The 20,029-nt window shown below is 32.7% G+C and overlaps 2 protein-coding genes across 4 annotated transcripts in view; both read left to right on the plus strand.

Moving 5' to 3' along the window:
* The window catches only part of LOC115241035, a 34,960-nt gene extending 18,538 nt beyond the window's left edge, over nt 1-16,422 (plus strand). For both annotated transcript variants that reach the window (XM_029816542.1, XM_029816543.1), the window contains exons 9-10: nt 1,796-1,988; nt 2,958-16,422. In XM_029816542.1, coding sequence (XP_029672402.1) covers nt 1,796-1,988; nt 2,958-3,283 — 519 coding nt within the window. In that variant the 3' untranslated portion in view covers nt 3,284-16,422. The remainder of the gene's footprint in view (nt 1-1,795; nt 1,989-2,957) is intronic.
* Nucleotides 16,423-18,858: 2,436 nt separating this feature from the next.
* LOC115241053 (methylmalonic aciduria and homocystinuria type D homolog, mitochondrial-like) overlaps nt 18,859-20,029 on the plus strand; it is a 3,595-nt gene continuing 2,424 nt past the window's right edge. The window contains exons 1-3 of one of the 2 annotated variants that reach the window (XM_029816576.1): nt 18,859-19,013; nt 19,105-19,249; nt 19,776-20,027. In XM_029816576.1, the coding sequence (XP_029672436.1) occupies nt 19,105-19,249; nt 19,776-20,027 (397 nt within the window). In that variant the 5' untranslated portion in view covers nt 18,859-19,013. Of the gene's footprint in view, nt 19,250-19,775 lie in introns of both variants that reach the window. The other variant, XM_029816575.1, reaches the window with a different exon arrangement.

Here is a 20,029-nt window from a genome sequence, read left to right on the forward strand (position 1 = left end):
TTGTCTCTGTTTACATTAAACCGATATTTAAGCTAGAAAGAGATATGGCAAATTACTAAGGCAAATTTAGATAGCCAAGATAATCGTTCCAAATTAATCTGAATATTATTCTCGATTTTGCTTTTGCAAAGCTCTATGGAAATAAAATTTATGTCCCTTACAGTAATTTAAAGCTGGTCTCTCTTCCGTTTCTGAATCTCGTTTTAGCTGGACTTCGTTACAAACACCAATTATAGAATATATCGGCGAAAAATATTGCCCGGAGATTATTATTTATAGCCTATAACATTCTGAGTGGGTGTCGCAATTATGCTGCGATTGCAATTATACATTCCAGGAACTTTTGCGCCACTCGAGCAGACAATGATGGCCGGCAAAATTCAATTGCGCTTTAAAAAAGAAAAAAATTTTAAATGAAGAAATAGATATCGCTTTTTAAACCATTTGGTCTTACTTATGGCACCGTAATAGTGTCCTAATGATCCTGAATTTAAAAAAAAAAACGATGTAATTTACGCATCAATAATTACGCGCTTTCTCAGAAATAATGCAGAATAATATTTATTTAAAATAAATATTTTTTTCAATATCTTAATTAAAAGTCAACTAATTATATTGACTCTCTAGTAAAAACTGAAAAGTATAAAAGCTAATATTTTCGAACAGAGAATATAATAAATATAAAATTAAAGAATTAACTTTATTTACGTATTGATTGCGAAAAATCAATCTGCCAAGCTTCAAGGTATCGAGTTACTCAATATCTGTAATGAATAACGAACTGCCTTTTCCGATCCCTTCCCTTTAATTTTTTTCTTGGTCTAATTGATTTCAATTGAATATATATATGTACATTTTACGCAATGATTTATAAGAACATTTTTATCTTTCAATTTATCGTTATTAACAATAAGAACACCGAGATTTAAAATATTCGGAAATATTAAATCACAGTTTTATAATACAAAGCAGATTTTAACTTTTCACAATATTTTTCGATTTTTGTTTCATACTTTATCATAACTATAAACACGTTACAATGAATCTGTATATATTCCTTTTGTAGAAGTTTCGCCTGTAGCACAATAGCAAACTTTTCAAGCTTGCTTTTATATAATATTTCTATATAGAAGTTTTCTTTTATAATATTTATATAAAAGAAATGCGCTTCTTTATAATAAATCTAGCCAAAAAAAATCTCGTTGAATTAAAAAAAAAATGAAAAAAACATTCTTTCATCTATTATATAACGGAAGGATTAATGAAAAATATAATGCATGTGAGCTCTTATCGGATTTGAAGAAATTCAATGGAAAAAACGCCTGAAATATTTCGAAAGAATACATTTCTTACAAAGATGTATATCTTATACTTTGAAACTAAATACAATAACAAATAAACGATAGAGAGATTTTAAAACTTCGTACAATAAAAGAAAATATGTATGTAAACAAAAAAAGATATATATATTTATTTATTTATATTACAAAATAATAAATATTTTGTTTTATCTCTTCAAATATGTATACTTTAACTAAAATCTTAACTAAATACTTTAAAATCAAAATAAGATTATAAAATTACTTTTCTATTATACAAGAAACATAATACAACTAAAATGTCATTTTGGATATATATTCAATTTTATGTGAGATTTATTCAAAGATTACCGATATGAAACGTTTGTATTGTATATATAATGATCAATTAATGAGCTTCATAAATCGGAGATTGCCAGACTCGATAGGCGGTTATTATTTAGTATTAATACCTCTGTCATTATTAATGCTTGCAGGCAGAGAATTGCATCGCGACGTACGAGCCGCACGCGTACTGCGTTGTTTATTCTACAACTGATCGCGCGTCAGTGCGCGTCGCCGAAGAGGTTCTCCAATCTTTATGGAGGAGCGATCACATGTCCGCGAGGGCGGTCATTCTCGTAGGGAACAAGGTCGACCTGGTTCGCAGTCGACTGGTATCGACCGAAGGTACGGCATTTTTTCTCAGTCTGACCCCGATAATCGACGTTCCCCTCGCGACATCGTTTGTTCGGATGGTTTGCGAGGACACGCGAGAATGGAAATTCGTACGTGTATTCAACAAACGAGGAGTCTATCTATCATTGAGGTGGCATTTAACGTGAAACGCTGATAAGGCGATCGCAGATAACGCAATGTATGTATCTAAATGTACCGACGCAGCATCTTGCTATGCCTTGATGCAAATTCTCTGAGGGTAGCGGAGCGAAGGAAAGCCATTTAAACCCTCTGGCGAACGCGTCGGTGCATAAAATATATCGTTTCTGTACGATTAAACATGTTTAAATTAGCATCTTCCTCGTAATTAAGCTTTATTTCTATAATAAATCATAATTTATTATATATTGTTATATTATATATACATATATATTGTACACATTTATATTTATATATGCAATTTATATTTGCAAAAGAAAGAGAGAGAAGAATAGTCGAGAATTAGCATTCATCCTCTTTAACTTTGTAATAAATGATTTCAATGAAACGTGACACTAATTGTATACGTGGCTTATCTCTCCTTGAACATTTTCTCCCAAAATTGGAGTCTTATATTTAGTTATGTTAGAAATAATTTACTGAACATGTATTGGAAAAATAATGAAAATAATTCTCGCTCTCTTTAATTGATCTTAAAGCCACATATACTATATTACAAGGTAGGGCTACTGTCATACAAATTCATGTTTTAATTTTTTAGAAAGTATATAATATAGTACATAATATTCTGGAGATAAACTATATTAGAGATTACGTTGATATTTTGATTCAATATATTTATACCTATTCGAAAATGATAAGAATGCACGATAACTCTGAAGGATTTTTTACGTACTAATTAAAAATTGAGATAAATCGCGCGCCCGTAAAATTTTCGGAGTGCGCGATGTCATCTCGAATTAATCGATTCTGCCGTTACAGAGGGTAAATCCATGGCGACGTCTTACGATTGCAAGTTCATCGAGACATCCGTCGGCATCAATCATAACGTCGACGAGCTGCTAGTCGGCCTGCTCACGCAAATTCGTCTGAAGCTAGAGAACCCCGAGAGGACCAGAGAAATGTTTCGGAAAAGATCACGGAAAAATCGCAGCAAGTCTCCGCTGGGTTCGTGTTCGGAGAACAACTCGCCTAAAAAGTACCGCGGCAGTCGGACCAGCACCAGCCTGAAAGTGCGCAATTTGATCGACAAAGTCTGGGCACGCGATAGCAAGTCGAAAAGTTGCGAGAATCTTCACGTTCTATAAAACTCGAGGATCGATCGCTTCGATTCAGAAGAATAATCTAGCAAGTCTGGCGAGTTGCAACAGACTTCCATTGAAACGTCTTACGCTTCGAAATTGTCTTCGAGTACGAGGGGGGTCAACGAGGCCGATCCTTGACGAAGAAGAGGACAAGTATTGACCGCTCGATATTCCCGACTTCGCGGGAGAAGAGGAGACACGTGCGTATCGCTTTGTAGCGACCTTTCCGGCCGCGTTTCACGACGTCGTATGTTGTGAGCCCTCTGTGGATGAGGTAAACTTTTGTTGCTTCTGTGAGACGAAGCACGTGCAGAATCCGATTATTGAAATGACTAATCTAGAAAAACAATTTTTATTTTCTTCTCATGACTTTAAGAGTATTAACAGGAAATCCCGATTAGGATATTTTATTTTGTATTATATCGTGACATTTCCATTACGTCCTAAATACGCGCTGAAAACTACACCCGTCAACTTAGATTTTCTTTCATTTTTGTGATTTAATCAGATTTTTGAAGGAAATTGATCTCTCTCTTTCTCTCTCTCTCTTTCTCTCTTTTATTGAACTTTTCACAGCTGTTATAAACTCCAAGCGCCAGTGAGAAAACGCCCCTAATACCGAAGTCTGGTAAGTGTACAATTTTTGTGATTACCGTAAAATGTAAATATAGGCCACAGGGGATTGTGTTCTAAGCGCATATTCTGCGGGAGCGTCATTACCGCGAAGAGTACGTTCGCGAAAGAGAAAGTCGTAAAATAAAATACCCGTAAAGTAAAGTGAAAGGCGACACCGAAGGCAGCAATCATCGTAGATTACTACGGACGGATTCGTTATCGGTCGCGCATAACCCCGAGATTATTACGGGAAGGAAATCGCATCGATTCTTATCGCGTCCGCTCGACGGAACGCCATAATCGATGATGGTTTTCTTTGTCGCAGCGTAAATGCAAGCGACAAAGAAGCTGTGCAATATAAGAAAAATTCGCTAACAATAAGTAAAGGTACGCTGGTACGGCATTGCTTTGCACTGCTTGCACATTTACAAAACTCGACAGAAGTCGCCGATTGTGTTAGCAATGGTTTGTTGACCTTTTCGCGCTCAACAATCTTGACTGAAATCCGATGTAGACAAATTCCGGAATAGATAGCAATACGGATAGAGAGATAGCTTCCCATTGCGGTTCCTTATCTATCGCCGTAGCAGTGATTCTCAAATCTTTTTCGCTGATAATACGGCGATATTGCGCGAGTAATCACACATTCAACTTTTAAATTGAAGAACAATTCAAAGCACAGAAAAAATTTACTCTTAGATTAAACTAAAGAAGAAGAAATAAAAGACTTAATAATGAATCGGAAATTTGAAATTTAGAAAATATGAAACGTACGCTTTTTATTATTAAGTCTATCGCGCTACTTTGTTATGTTAATATAATTTAATTATAATAAAATTTGCGCACTAATTATCGCGCTGGCTCTTAATTGCCTTCCCTCACCTTCGTATGTTAAAAGATATGGTTTTAATTTCTTTTGCAAAAATAGAGACATCCTGCATTGACTTGCCAAACTATATATTTTAAATCTCAAATTTCCGATCTATCTCTTATTTCTTCTTTTTTAATTTAATTTAAAAGTAGATTTTCTTTGCTTTGATATATAACTTTGAATTGTTCTTTAATTTAAAAGTTGAACGTGTCGTGACTCCTCGCGCAATATCACCGTGAATATATGAGTCTATATAATCTTACGCTTTTTTATTGCTGGAATGCATAAAAAAATTCTTATCTATACATTTAATTTATTATGTTTTTAATCTATGTTGTAGCATATTGGAGAGAGAATAAAAAATATAATAGATATTTCATTTTTATATCTTTTAAATACTATACGTAAGGTTTGTAAATCTCCTGCATATTTACAATTTTGTAGTATAATCTATAAGAATTACTACAATGTACAATATAGTTGCGTAGTTAATAGAATGCTGTAGTTGAATATTGAAATTATTGCTCTCTATTTGAATTTATTAGAGAGAAACATTAGCAATTATATTTTAAACTTTCTCACAATTTTAGCAGTTATTTTTAAAATTTTTATTCTATTCTATTTAAAAAGATACGATCATTTATTTCGGAATAATTCTATTTTATATTTATTGTATTGCAAGCTATTTTTTACTTATTGTTAGTTCAAGATATTGAAGTACCTCTTACAATTCTTCTTTATCGGTTAACGACCGGCACAGCTTTAAAGGAAAATTGAGCATATCTCTGATCATCGTGTATTTGGGTCAAAGGAATTAGCATATATAAGATAAAACGAATCCAATTCTAACCAGAGTTACAGATCCGCAAAGATTTGCTTCTAATAAAGGTCATAAATCGTTATCAAGGCAATTTAAGGGATGAGATCAAACGCAACGATTAATATAAACGTTGATCTATATGTCATATAGCCGGAAATCTTTTAGTCTTTTGACAAATCCGGCGAATGAGAATATCTTATATTTAATAACAAATATGAGCGCAAGATTCGTTATTTGAAAAAATTGATTTCGCATCAAAAACGCGTTCTTTTATTATATTTTCATAACGTAAGGATTTAAATCTCACGATATATCATTTTCTCGGTATATTAAGTGATCGATCGCGAGATGCGAAAATGCTCTGTCGGATATGGTTGAACGATGCAACGTTTACGCATCGTGAAATACGCGAAAGATAAGGTCCGCCCGACCACACATCGCGATTGCCGTTCCCTGAATTAAAGAGTCCTGATATCAGCAAAAAATACAAAAGTAACACGACGACGTCAGCTGGCGAATCGAATTTGCCGCCGCAAAAGGTCGTCTCTTGCGACAAGCAATTAATTTCCTAACGATCTCGATGCTCGGTCGACCGATTCACCTCGGAACTCACTGCGCGGAACGTTAGCGCAGGAAAAGTTCGCCCTACGTTGAATATGTGTTCGCGAACCGGATTCGAAAACGAGAAATCTTCCAACGGAAGACTCACACGGATATCATCAGTTCCATTAGCGTCGCGTGTGTATGTGAATGACGGCTCGTATGAGAGATGTTAAATTTCGAACCACCGATATACATTACATAAGACATATTTAAGATGGCGAATTTTTTCTCAATTTCAGAAATTTCAGATTTTCACACTTATTTTTTCTCTATTACACATCTTAAATTTACATTATATGAAAAAATTAAACTTCAGAGACCGTAAAAGTTTAAATTCATTAGATAAAGATAAGATCGCGTGATTGATATTACAGCTTGTGTGTTATATAAAAAAATAAAAGATTTGATATTATATAATTGAAACGAGACACTGATATTTTGACAGATAAAAAAAGATATAAAAAATTGTTAATTAATTTTTCTGTTTTATGACTGATACCTATGGTTCAGGCAAATATACGCAATGTGAAAAACAACCTGCGAAATAGTACAGTTATTACTTTTTTCTGCATTTCGCGTAAATCCTCTGGCGTCGTTGCCCACTTTAATTAGCTAAATTACACGAAGATATAAGGCGCGCCTAGTCACCGAGCTGCATATATGTCGCATGTCACGTAATCCGTTACGTTGAAATTCTCGCAACTGCATGATTATGCTCCATTTTACAATCTTGTGACTACTCGATCTCTACGTGTGTTGTGTGTATGTATGTGTGCGCTCCCTTCAGCTCTTTCCATTTACAGTATATTATTCTGAATTCGATTTCTTTCTACCCTTATCCTTGTTTCTCTCTTTGCCTCTCCTTTTCTCCGAGCGCTTTAATTCTATGCACGTAGACATACGCGTACGCTAACACAACACAAAAGCTTAAAACTTCTACTGAAAATGACTAGCAGAAAAATGTTTACAAAAGAATACAACGGAATAAAATCATTGGATTGGCTTGACGTCGCAGGTTTATTATGAGAGAGAAATCAAGTGGCACATCGTGTTCAGAAATATAATTTCGATTTAGATTGTTTTTCTTATAAAACATAACTTGAATTGTTATTGCGATATGGAAAACAATGGATTTTTGGTATCTATGGAGTAAATTTGTTACGTGTTATATCTTTCTATACTTCTATTGGATTTTTAGCTTTTATAAATTTTATTTTTGTACTGCATAGTTTGTTACTCTACGAATGATAAAATGTGCAATATAAAACGAAACATATTTTTTTAACATATTTTTTCACATCGCTATTCTCCACATTAAATATATACCTAATATCTCTTTAATGATAATATTTTTTTTGCGATAACTAAATGCAATTACGACTACTGGAAATTATTACATACTTTTATATCGTGCATATACGCATCACAGTTCAGAAATAACAAACTATTAATGGACGTAACGAAAACGCCTGGAAAAATAAACTTTATAATACAAATAATTATAATATAAATATAATGCAAAAAATCATGATATAATGAAAAAAGTTTTGAAAAAACAATTTTGTATGTTTCTGATTAAGCGTATTAGAACACTGTGGAAAGTTTTAATATTGCTTCTCTTTGTAATATCAAAAACGATTATATAAACATGTTTAGATAATAGGTAATATAGCATTATCTAAATTTATTAAATTTATTTACAGCATTTAATTATCTAATTATCACAATCACAAAATATGTAGAGATGATGTTAAGAATTTATGTAATATATTTTTCTCTCTTCTCTTCATTACTTACTTGTATTCATCATGCATTACTTGCTGGTATTATAGTTTGATATCATTATTTAAAATATTCAGATTTATATTTGTATTAATTAAATTTTAATATATTTTCGAAACTTTCTTTATAAAATTTTTTTGTTTGTTTGTGTAAGTGATTAAGAAGAAAGATCAAATTTAACCGAATAAAAGTGGATGGAAAGTGTACCTTTCCGTAAAGGATACTTCTACAGATTTCTTATAGAAAAACGAAGAATGCGAAATTCTAAAGTGCATCCCGAGAGATCACCACGCATTACCAAATTGAAAACTATTATTATCAGTTATACTTATTCTTGAAAAAGCGACCTGAATATTTGTGGGCAGCAGTTGCGAGAAATTCGGACGTTACAAACTTCTACTCCATTTTCCAGCTTGACCGCTACGAAATTATGGCGCCGAAAATAGAAACTTTTCACAATAGCATATTTTCGATGCAATACAAGATAATTATGTCAAATTATATATATAGATGTTTATTCAAAATACGATATTGCAGAAATTTTCCATTAAAAACTTCTTTTGAGCGCGCGCGATACCATCTTTTAAATACCGCAAACGATAAAATTATTTCAAGCTGATGAATGTAAACGTAAAATAAAAATTAACAGTTCATTGTTGTCATACCTAACATTGAACTTAAACATTTCTCGTATTCCAAGTACGACATTGCAAAAACAACTTTTTCGAAATAATTCTAATTCAACTAGATCCGAACAATTATGAAAGTCGGTCGACTGATAATCGAAAAAGAAAATCATGTTCATGTCGCTATCGACACCGGGGAATTTGGGGCCAATTTGTCGATCGTCTTTATTCTCTCACTAATTGGCAGACGATCGTTTGTAACTTTTGACACGTGAAACTCGCGGATAACTTTCTTGTTTCTGGCTAGCTAGACACGCAATTTCTGCGGTATTATTTTGAACTAAGCACGAAGTTGCGCGTTTCTCATTCAATATATATTAACATGTAGATTAACAGTTGGTGACATGCTTGTAAAAACGGTCGGAACATCATTTATTTAAATAGGGAAATAAAGTTTATTAAATAAATAGCATAATCTTCTCTCTCTCTCTCTTTCTTTCTCTCTTTCTCGATATTATTCATTTTTTTAATTTTGGAAATTGATTGGCTTTTAGATGTCTTCCATTGAATATCAGTTATTGAAAAACAGATATATACCGTAATTCAAGAATATTTATAGTATGTTATAATAAAATTATTAAATATTATCTTCGATAAAAATATCGAAAAAAACATGAACCGAATGATGATAAAAGTTTAGATTCATACTTAAAAGGCTCTCTTGTTAAAAGAATCGTGAACTTTAGAGTCTTCTTCGATGGCGGGGTGTGATAATGCACCTTTACCGGCTTCTCAGCAATTTAACAGCCACGGCGATATCAAGTAAGGTGCGCGTGGCTAGCTTAAGGTGGGTTAATAATTTAATACGAGCGCGTTATCTCGCGTGACTCGAGCAAAGTTCATAATAGCGTAATATATCGCTCGTAGTATCGCGCTCGGATCTTCTTCTAGAATAGTCGTCGTAGTTAAAAGACTCGATGATACTCTTATATTCGTTTTCCTGCTCCATTCGCTCATCAATATCAGAGAGAATTCAAGAGAGTGGCGATCAATTAAACCGGTTCCTCATAATTTAGCCACAGTGGCTAGTTTTATCTTTGCAATGAGATCTTTTTATCTCGTAGTCGCGTAATAATCGTAATTAATATTCTTAATTATATTTATAATCGCAATCTCTCGCGGGAATTCATTACTAATCGGATCGTTGCCGGGCGTTCATCACGCATCGTGCAACATCGTTCAACGACATGTTTTTTTTCCCAATGACACATCTTTTATCGGAAAAAGAATGCAAAGCACAATAACCATCAAACAAAAAATATTTATCGCAAATATTGTCACGAAAAGGTAGTCAAAATATCCAAAATTATATTTCAAGCACAGAAGAAACACTGTCGAAAATATGGTTTAAAACGCCAATTGCTCTCTGGGCAATTTAAAGCGGTATAAAATAGAAGATACTATTTTATATTTTTAAAATCAAATATTTATGTCAAAGACACATTTGAAAGATTACATTACGATGCAAAGTATCTTTTCTACATTATTATGATTAAAACAGAGAGAGAGAGAGAGAAAGATAAATATTTTAGAGTCTGCGTTTTAAACGTTCATGCGTATGTACATATATATAAGAATATATATTCTTTACTTTGCGTTTTTTTATCTCACTCGTTTAAAAATGCAAATATGAGGATTTTACACATGGTGAGGATTTCCGACTGACGTAGCACGTCGCACGTCGGAATTTGTTCAATCGCGCGCTGACCTTAATTCCTTAATGCCAGTATCTTTTTGCCAAGATACAAAGAGAAATAAACGATCAATATAAATTACTCTTCATCGATTAACAGGGATAAGCTATATCAAGAAGCTTATCCGAATACGTTAACTAATCGTGTTGGATTTGAATTGGGGCGTCATGAGAATGATTGGATCGAGATATTGATTCATTGATCTTTGATAAAATCCTAGCGACTGACACTAAATTTAGAGATGTACGTCCTTACAAAGTTTACATTCGCAATTTATGTACGCGCGTCAAAATTTACGATGACAAATTGTTTATCTCGCATCTAAACTCGTAGCTCGATTTTATCCTGCCAGATTAAAGGTAAAGTACTCAAATAGAGTTTCTTGATCGCGAGATCTTTGCTCCGACTAATGGGGATTAAAATACGTTGAAACAAATACAATATTCCCGATGAATTTAATTTTCGATGTAGTATGCAGTCGAGTAAAATGATTTCCGTATTTACGCGCGATAATGGAAACGCGATAGTTGATGCGAGAAGTATTTTGCCGCGGGCACGAGAAGCTAATTATTCGTCAAAGTAACATCGGTTTCAATTTCTACCCGCTAGCGATATATTAACATGCTTACGTGTAGTGTGCGTACAATTTACGATTGACACACGATAGCTCGTTAGCGAACTCCGATTGTCTATTTAGGACGTACGTACATCTCTCTCTCTCTCTCTCTCTCTCTTGTTCTCTTTCTCTCTCTCTCTCTCTCTCTCTCTCATTTTCTCTCTTGCAGAGCAGAGAAGAGAATTGTGGCATATTGCCCAAAACTATTGATTGCCATTTGCCATTGGGATATCGTCGTGTATTAAGAGACGGTGAGTGGATCAAATAGCACGTACACCTTATTAATTCGAAGCCCCGCGCACGAGAACGACGCATACATACACGCGATACACACTTATTTTTATAAAATGCGAGGGAACTCGTACGATATATACATATACATTTCCTTCCTACGCTACGTCGCGTTATCTTGATGTCTGTTCACGTTTATTCGCATCGTAAATGCGTTTTTATATTTGGTTTTGCATAGTCGAGTTTATTTTCGCCTGACCTGCGATTTGTCGTACTTTTCCGTGACGAACGAACGATAAGTCGCGTTTCTCAACCAGATAAAACGGGAATATAATCGCGACTCGATTGAGAGAAAAGTTCGCATTTGCCGTTAATTTAAAATTTTCCAATCGAATTACGATTGCTTATACGCAAAGCGTTGCGTTCGCGAATGTGTTACTCTTTTATTTTTATATTTTTTTTTTTTTTTTTGTACGGTAACTTGGAATAATTGCCGGCACAAATTCAACTAAATTAGATCATAAATCTACGAAAAAAATCGAGTAACGTGATATAAATTCCTAACCAAAGCATGTAGTTAAATCAATTTCCACTTATGAAACTTATTATATAATTCGATAGAACGGTATAAATTTTTGGGACTATGAAGTCAATGTGCAGATTCGAAACGAGAGAAGCATACATTTGGGGAGATTTGCTATTGGAATAAATTTCAAAGCACGGATTCGCGGGATTTTGCATAATAATTCACGACTGCATGGATCGATGCTTTTAAGCGTATTTTGTTTCGACACCGGATTTCGTCAATGCTATCACTAATTTTAATAGGAAATGCATCAATGGTGTCGCAACTACCGACCTGGTCATTAATCGATATCAGCGTTAAGCCCGACACAGCTTAACATTTAATGTCGGCGTTATTTTAAGTAGCTTTGAAGGATAGCCGTTCTTGCCATCGAGCTGATATGTTTATACTAAGCTGTGTATTAAACGAGATATGCGAGTGTGCCGGAATGTAATGAAATATTCGCGATAAATTATCGAATGCAATGGCTGTCTAACATTTGCTATAATATTGCATTGATGAGAAAATTACAATAATGTGAAGCAATAATAGAATATAGCGTATGAGAATTTACGAGATGGCGTTTAAGCGGGAAAAAAGGGATCGGTGTAATAAAGAAGATAATTAAAGAGCATATATGAGTGAAGCGCTGAAGCGATTCAGCGAATACGACGAAAATTCGTTAAATGCGTGTCGCTCGATTCCCCAACGGCGATTTATTATCTACGTGATATTATGGGTGCTTTGGGGTGGGAACGTGCGTTGCATATCACTGCGAAATATGCGAGAGATTTTGAATCTTACTCTCAATATGGTTAATTAAGTAAAAAAAGTTGGTTTAATAAGAGAAAAGTTTTAAAAAAAAAAGATCATGTAAATTTCTTTTTAAATTAATTTACGATAAGACAATATATATTGATGCATAGTAAAAAGCGAAGAAATTTTGAAATAATTTCTACTTGAGCACTCGAGCAAATTGTGAGGAACCTTAATATTAATAGAGGTGCTAGATATGTAGAAATATTCAAATACGTTTCTTTTTTAATATTTTCTGGAGAATTGAGGAGAATTAAATCCTCTTATTAACGACCGCGAAGAAGGGAAAATCGCACTTTTGTGAAAATGCGCGATAATGAGACCACGGTGCGCGGGGCTTTATAAATATATAAGTAGAGCACGTTTTAACGAAGTAAGCGATTAGTCAAGTAATATGTCCAAAATGCGCATGACTGATTGTTAAAAGTCGACCTTGGGCACACGCTAGGATATCACTTGAGATATGCCAATTCGCCAAGAGATATTTACGCGACCGTCGTCGTTAAATTGCCAGTGATTACGGGATCAGCGATGCTCATTGTATCAACATACCTGCACGCGTGTAAACACGTAACTTTAGTTGCATCGTTATCGCGTAACGATGTACGATAAGCTATCGAAAAATTTCAATGAGAGTTTTTTTGATGAAAGCGGGCTGAATCACTCTGAAGACAATTAAGGGACTTAGGAAAAAAATATGGTACTGATGAAAAAGATGATACTGGTGAAAAATATAAATAAGGGTATATATTAATGTACGAATTAGATATACCTAAAATTATTTTATTGGGTCTTTTTACAATTGCGCAATTTCAAAATTTCAAAATTATTTATGAGGATATACTATATATATTTAATAGCGCAAATATTTATAATTATGATTATATATTTTTTTTTCTTTATTTTCTTCTGTATTAATGTAAAGACAAAGACCTATAATGCGCAGAAACTAATTTCTTTTGTTTAAATCAATTTATTTTTAAGCCTCGCAGTGATTCAACTCGTTTCAATCAAGAGTGCTGAACAATATTTTGTATGAGAATACATGAGCATGATAAAATATGTCATCCCGAAATCATCTTCAGTCGGTGTTGTATGAATTTTAATGAAGATTTAATAAGAAGAAATGTAATGAATGTTTTATAAAAGGCCCGATTGCCTTGTAAATTTTAAATAAAAAGAATTCTTAAACTCGTAAGAATCCGTAGGAGAAACAATAATCAAGAATAATCCTCATTGTTTGATTCTTGTTCTATTATTCTCTATTAATTAAAGATTATAGATAGTGCTAAATGATTGCAATTTTAACTTAAAATGTGTCGGTATAAATGACGATTATAAAAGTGAGATTATAAATGAAGAAAAGGGGTTTTCGTCGTATAAAGTTGAGCATGAAAGAGTATCAATTTCAAAATAATAAATCAATTTTTATGCCATTAATGATATTAATATTATTATAATTGATGGAAACATATGAGAAATACCATCTTAATATTCGTAAAAATATATTTGGCGGCGAGGAACAGGGATAAAAAAATGATGCGTTTGGGAAATAAAGCACTTAACAAGGTAATCGTAAACGATGATTTTCCGTCCATCTTGAAACGCACGATTTTAATGAAGACGATCGCAATGCGGACGATCACATTTTCGCGAAATTGTGCACGAGCATTGTATGTGTGCGTACTCGATGTATCCTTTTTATCGACTTCTCCATCAGAGGATATCCCGGCAAAGTGCTGCGTATCAAGGTACGACGACAAAAAATATAATTGCCACGCATGATGGCCCTTGCATCGCGATATCGTTTCGCATGGCTTTTTATTTCGGGAAATAAATATTTTACGTACGTAGGACGATGATGTTTTATCAATTAAACGCAAATATCTTTCTAATTTTGCTTATAATTTTATACACACTGAATCAACTAATTATACAATCAAAAATAACTTTTCTAATTTTTGCTACTATAATATTAATAATATTATTAATATTATTAATATAAGCATTCTTTTTGAAAAGATATAATAATTATTGAATAATTTTAATTCAGTAAAAATAATAGAGAAATTATTTAAAACAATAAAGAAATGATTTATTTTATATATAACCCACGATTCTATATAGTCTAATATTATAGTTACTTTTTTATATGTTACTTCCATCGAGTAATATCATTTAAAGTTATCTTATGATTTATATATTCATATTTTGTGAAATAAAGCAACGAATGTAGCGAATATTTCTCATTAAATTGAAAACTTTATATAACAATTTCATAATAAATTAATATTTTATGATAATCTAGTTTGAAAGGGTTAATATAAATCTGTTACGATTGCATTAACTATAATGGATTTTCAATACTATGGCTAGCTAAAATTTAATATTAGCTAAATATATTTTTAATTTTATGCATGTATGCGTGTTTCTTTTTCTTTAAATATTATATAATCATAAAATAATACTCTATAGACATTAATTACATTTTATACAACAAAGACTTTCACTAATTGAAATTATAAAGAATTACTATGTGTGTGTGTATAATCAGAATGGAATAAATATTATAATTATTCGTAATAAATGTAAACACCGTCAGGTGCTATTTCAATCATACGCATAATTATATTTATAGCTGTCAGTAATTACGTATAATTATCATAATTATCATCGTCCTCGTTCTGCATGAATAATCGGAAATTTACGTCCATAAAATCCGCTCGATTCGCTTTCGGGCGGAGTCGGAGATAACATCGTAGCCGATAGGGGACGATTGAAGACGCAAGGGACGTCTCGTGCACGAATTACCTATAGATTTAGGTTTAGGACGCTGATTGCCAGGTACGTGCCTTATGTCAATCCAAAATGCCACGAAGACAAGCTGGTATATATTTGACGCGTACCTGAGCACTGACGAATACATTGCGGACCATAGCCTAGCGATTAGGCGATTTCACACAAATCGATGTTATATATCCGTACCTGTATATGTAAGTGAAGTAAAAAGAAAAAGAAAAAAAATAACAATGCGACACCAGCCTCAGAGTCGGCCGAGAATTTTCTTGTCTCTTTCTATGAATGTATCGTACTTATACCAATATTCCGACAACACATAGTGATTAACTAATATAATACCGATCAAAAGTGGGAAAACGGCGTCGGCATTCTGTCGTTTTTCGCTTAAGGCAATGATTTCCAAAGTTCCACATTTTTATTCCTTCGTAAAAAAAAAATTAAAAAGTTCGTGAATTTTCTACGGATTTTCCACGAATTTTTCTATTTACGCGAACAATCTCACTTTCTCTTTTTCATGAAATAACTTACGCAAATACTTATCATAGTACTTTTTTTATACTCTACACGACTAGTCGTTGCTATCCGAGAGTATTTCCCTATGGCTTTTGCCCCTGGGAAGCAAAATACCGCTTTTTGGAAAATGCTGACTTAAAACGACTTTTAGACGTGCGGTTAAAAGGGACTGTTTCGTGTCGGAAAGTTTTTGGGATCGATAAACCATTGACACGCCGTCCCTATCATTCCCGTGATTTACTTTTGAAAACGATTCGTGGACATATTGCCTTGTCGTATGTTAATGATAAATACGTGAGAAAAGTTCTGGGCGTACATAATAAAACAAATTATAAAAGTGGCGAACATCACGATCAATTATAATATTGTACGAATGAAATCGTCGATAGAATTTGCGAGCGAATTGATAAATGTTCAAATATCATGAAATACTTAATTAATGTTCACACTTATTTAATGTTCAATGTTTACCATGCAGTGTAATTTATATGTAATATGTAAAAAGAATTTACATAGAGGAAATCAAAAGTAGTATATAGTATATCATATAAAGAAGAGCATAATTTTTTGTTTGTTATAGAATTCAAGAGAAAATATTGAAATATCTAAAAATGTATATCTCTTTTATACTCTATTAAAACATTTCAAATTATTATTTTATAAAAACTGATATTTTTTATGGTTTTATAAATCTATTACAAGATTTTTTTCCACAAAATAGAATTTTTTTGTTTTAACTAAAGAAATTTTATATACACATATTAATATCTAAGTTTATTATTATTAATTTTAAAAAATTCCTAAGCTGCATTTAAATACATATGCTCTTAATTATTTTTGTGCATTAAAATTATTTTTGGATGAATTAAAATTTTTCTTTTTGCCTATATGCGTCATGTCCATTTTAGGTGTAACTTTCTATAACTTACCATCTTCTCGTTCTCTCATATACATCCAGTCGAGATGTCCACGAATCGGACGCATCCGGAAGCTCTGTTGAAACCTATCGTCCTTTCTGTCTTCGATGTTAAAACGATGAATCGAATTCGAAGCCTGCAAACAACAAGCGCATTTACAAAATATTGCATGAAGAAACGATTATTCGTTCGGCAATAGAAATGAAAAAAGAAATTATTCCGACAATGCTCGGTTATTGCATATTTTACCGAATATTTGAGAGAAACGCGGAAGGTTTAATATGCGGATACACCAAGTGGAGGACGTCCACGTGATTCCATTGACGACAAGAAATAATTCGACGTATTAGTTTCTTACGATGTTTTTATCCCGTGTATTATATAGAGATCTTTATATATATACATATATACATATACATATATATATACATATATATCGTACCCGCGGCATCGTCGACACTCGATCGTAGAAACGATCGTGAAGTGTCCATACACACACACACACACACACACACACATCCAAACTTTCACATGCACGAGATACATCCCCTATTATAGCGTGTAACGTAACATATATTTATGTGAATTTTGTCATTTTATTAAGAACACAAACGTATATATTATATATATATATATTTGCCGTATAAAATTAAAACTTATTATAATACTGCAAACAGTATAATTCCAGCGCTTGGCGTTTTATTTCACGAGATACCAAACTTTTTCAGATTATCACGATCCAGTAAAAGATGTAACTGTAAAATGTAACCAATAAAGAATTTTGCCTAATATATTCGGGAGCAGTTTTCTCACCAAACATTAATTATAATCGATTTTTGCGACATTTCAATAGCGCTCCTTAATTTACATTCTAAAAAAAAAACAAATAAAAAATTCCAAGACTCGATTGTTGATAACATCACAATGATAGGCATGCACTGACTCAGATTTAGTTATAAAAAATATCATTTTCATATACTATAGAATAATTATAAAAATTTATGAAGACGATATAATAAATAGATAAAAAATGTTGTTGTAATTCGAGAAAAATATTATTTACAGATATGAAATTTAACAGAATAGTTTGCTAATATAATACTATAAAAGTCTGATTTTCAGTAATAAGATAAATAATATTGACTCAGCTATGTATAAGTAGTTATGAAACGAAGATACATATACACACCTGATTTCGCTGCATTTCGGCGAGAAGATAACGGTACGATACGTGCAACCGAAATGATACTGAAATCTTGATATCGGCGTATATCGCGGTTATACGTACATGATATTTACTACATTACGACGAACGGCCGATATTTGACGAGACACACTCGCGATAATTTTTCGCGAAGTTTAGTTTTAAATAGCAACAATAACGCGAGATGTACTGACAATGAGCGATTCGAATGCGACTCCTTCATTTGCGACACGTTCAGCGAATGACCGCGAAATCTATCGGGAAATCTTTTGCGATTTTCAAAATATCAAAGGAGTGAAGTCATCGCAATAATTAGACAAGTTCGTGTAGTTGCACTTTTTCGCATTTAATATAAAAAGAATACATATATATATTTAATCTTTCCGAGAGAGAAAAGAAAATAAATACACGAAGTGCAATTAAATAAAACTATATTATTTAAAATATATGTAAAATTCGAAATATTTTAATAAACAATCGAAATAATAAATTATTATAAAAACATGTAATTAAATTATTTAGCTACGAATATTGCACCGTAAAATAGTGGCGTATTTTTCTCAAAAAAGGACAGAATAAACTTTTCAAGTTACCTAGGCCAGCAATCTTTACTGTTCTCTCGATGCTTGATGGAATAATGTTGATACGTAATAAATTATGCGTGAAAAAAATAAAAAAAGAACGAGTTTACTCCATGAATACCGTACGCCGTACATTCCCTCAACGGTTTTTCGACGATGGCAGCACCTGTCGAGTGGCACGAATAGAGTGCGTTCAGAAATCCTACGGGCTAAAGCAGCGTTTAATTGACCAATCAGGACAGTTCAATGCTAGTTCCACGAGTAGGATTTTCGAACGCACCTTGATATGCTATACGATGTATTATAAATAAAGAATATAGATATAATTTTAATCAAGTGTGCGCAAATATATTGTTTTCATTAAGTGATCTAAATTTACTATGTAAATTGCGTCCTAATGATGTATTGTTACTCGTAACGGTAAAGGATAATGCTCATCTGTGAGAGTACGAAGTGATGGTTTCTCAACTGATTGATTTATGAATGTAACCAACAAAAACAACACTTCCAGATGCTCTGTATAAGAAACGGGAGAAAGCGCGGTATTTCGTGGCTGTTTAATTTGGTACCGAGAGTTCTCTATTCACGTCGCAGTGACAGAAGTACTAGTATCTCCTTACACAAAGTCGTCAAGTCTAATGGTGATTCCTTGGACGGTGAGTGATCTCTTTATTTCATAATGTTACCAACGAAAAAGCCAACGTCATTGACCTATAAGGTCATATTTAAAATCTGTTTTCTTCAAGGTCCTTATGATCATTAAAAACTTACTTATATAAATCAAGTTATTATTGTCTTATGTCTTTCTAAAACAATAATATTGATCTGCAAAAAAAAAGTATAGATTTTGTACATATTTTTGCAAAAATATATATTAATTGTAATTAAATGCATATTAAAAATTCTTGTACTAAAGAATTATTTGTGCTGGAGTTGATATTAATCACATGAAAAAAATGATACAATAATCTCTAGCTTAATTATATCATAATTGATTATAATTTCTTGCTATCTTAATTGAATCTTATATTTGCTGTGAAATCTTTATATTAAAACTGCTTTTATTAACTGTAGAGTTGCCAATTTTTTTATTTCATATAAGCTATCAAAATTCAAATATATTTCACATTTAAATAGATCTATTAAATAGTATTTGTTATTATGAATGTTTTACAAAAAAAGGAGATATTGACAACAGCGCATGGGATACCAATTCTAATTGGAAATTGTTAACACCGAGAGGCTTTCGATTTTATCTTCCTGGAAGTGTAGGACCTGCTTGGTTAGATGCTAAAACCACTGCCCAAGTTAAGACTTACTTTGACGAGCCATCTAATGAAGAAGAGTTTATAGAATCTTTAAATGATAAAAATGAATATCAAAGAAATAAGGATAACTGGAAAGTCATGCAGCCAATATTGGATTATGTGGCACAG

This window comes from Formica exsecta, unplaced genomic scaffold (assembly GCF_003651465.1).
Source record: "Formica exsecta isolate Colony F162 unplaced genomic scaffold, ASM365146v1 scaffold465, whole genome shotgun sequence".
Taxonomy (NCBI): Eukaryota; Metazoa; Arthropoda; class Insecta; order Hymenoptera; family Formicidae; genus Formica; species Formica exsecta.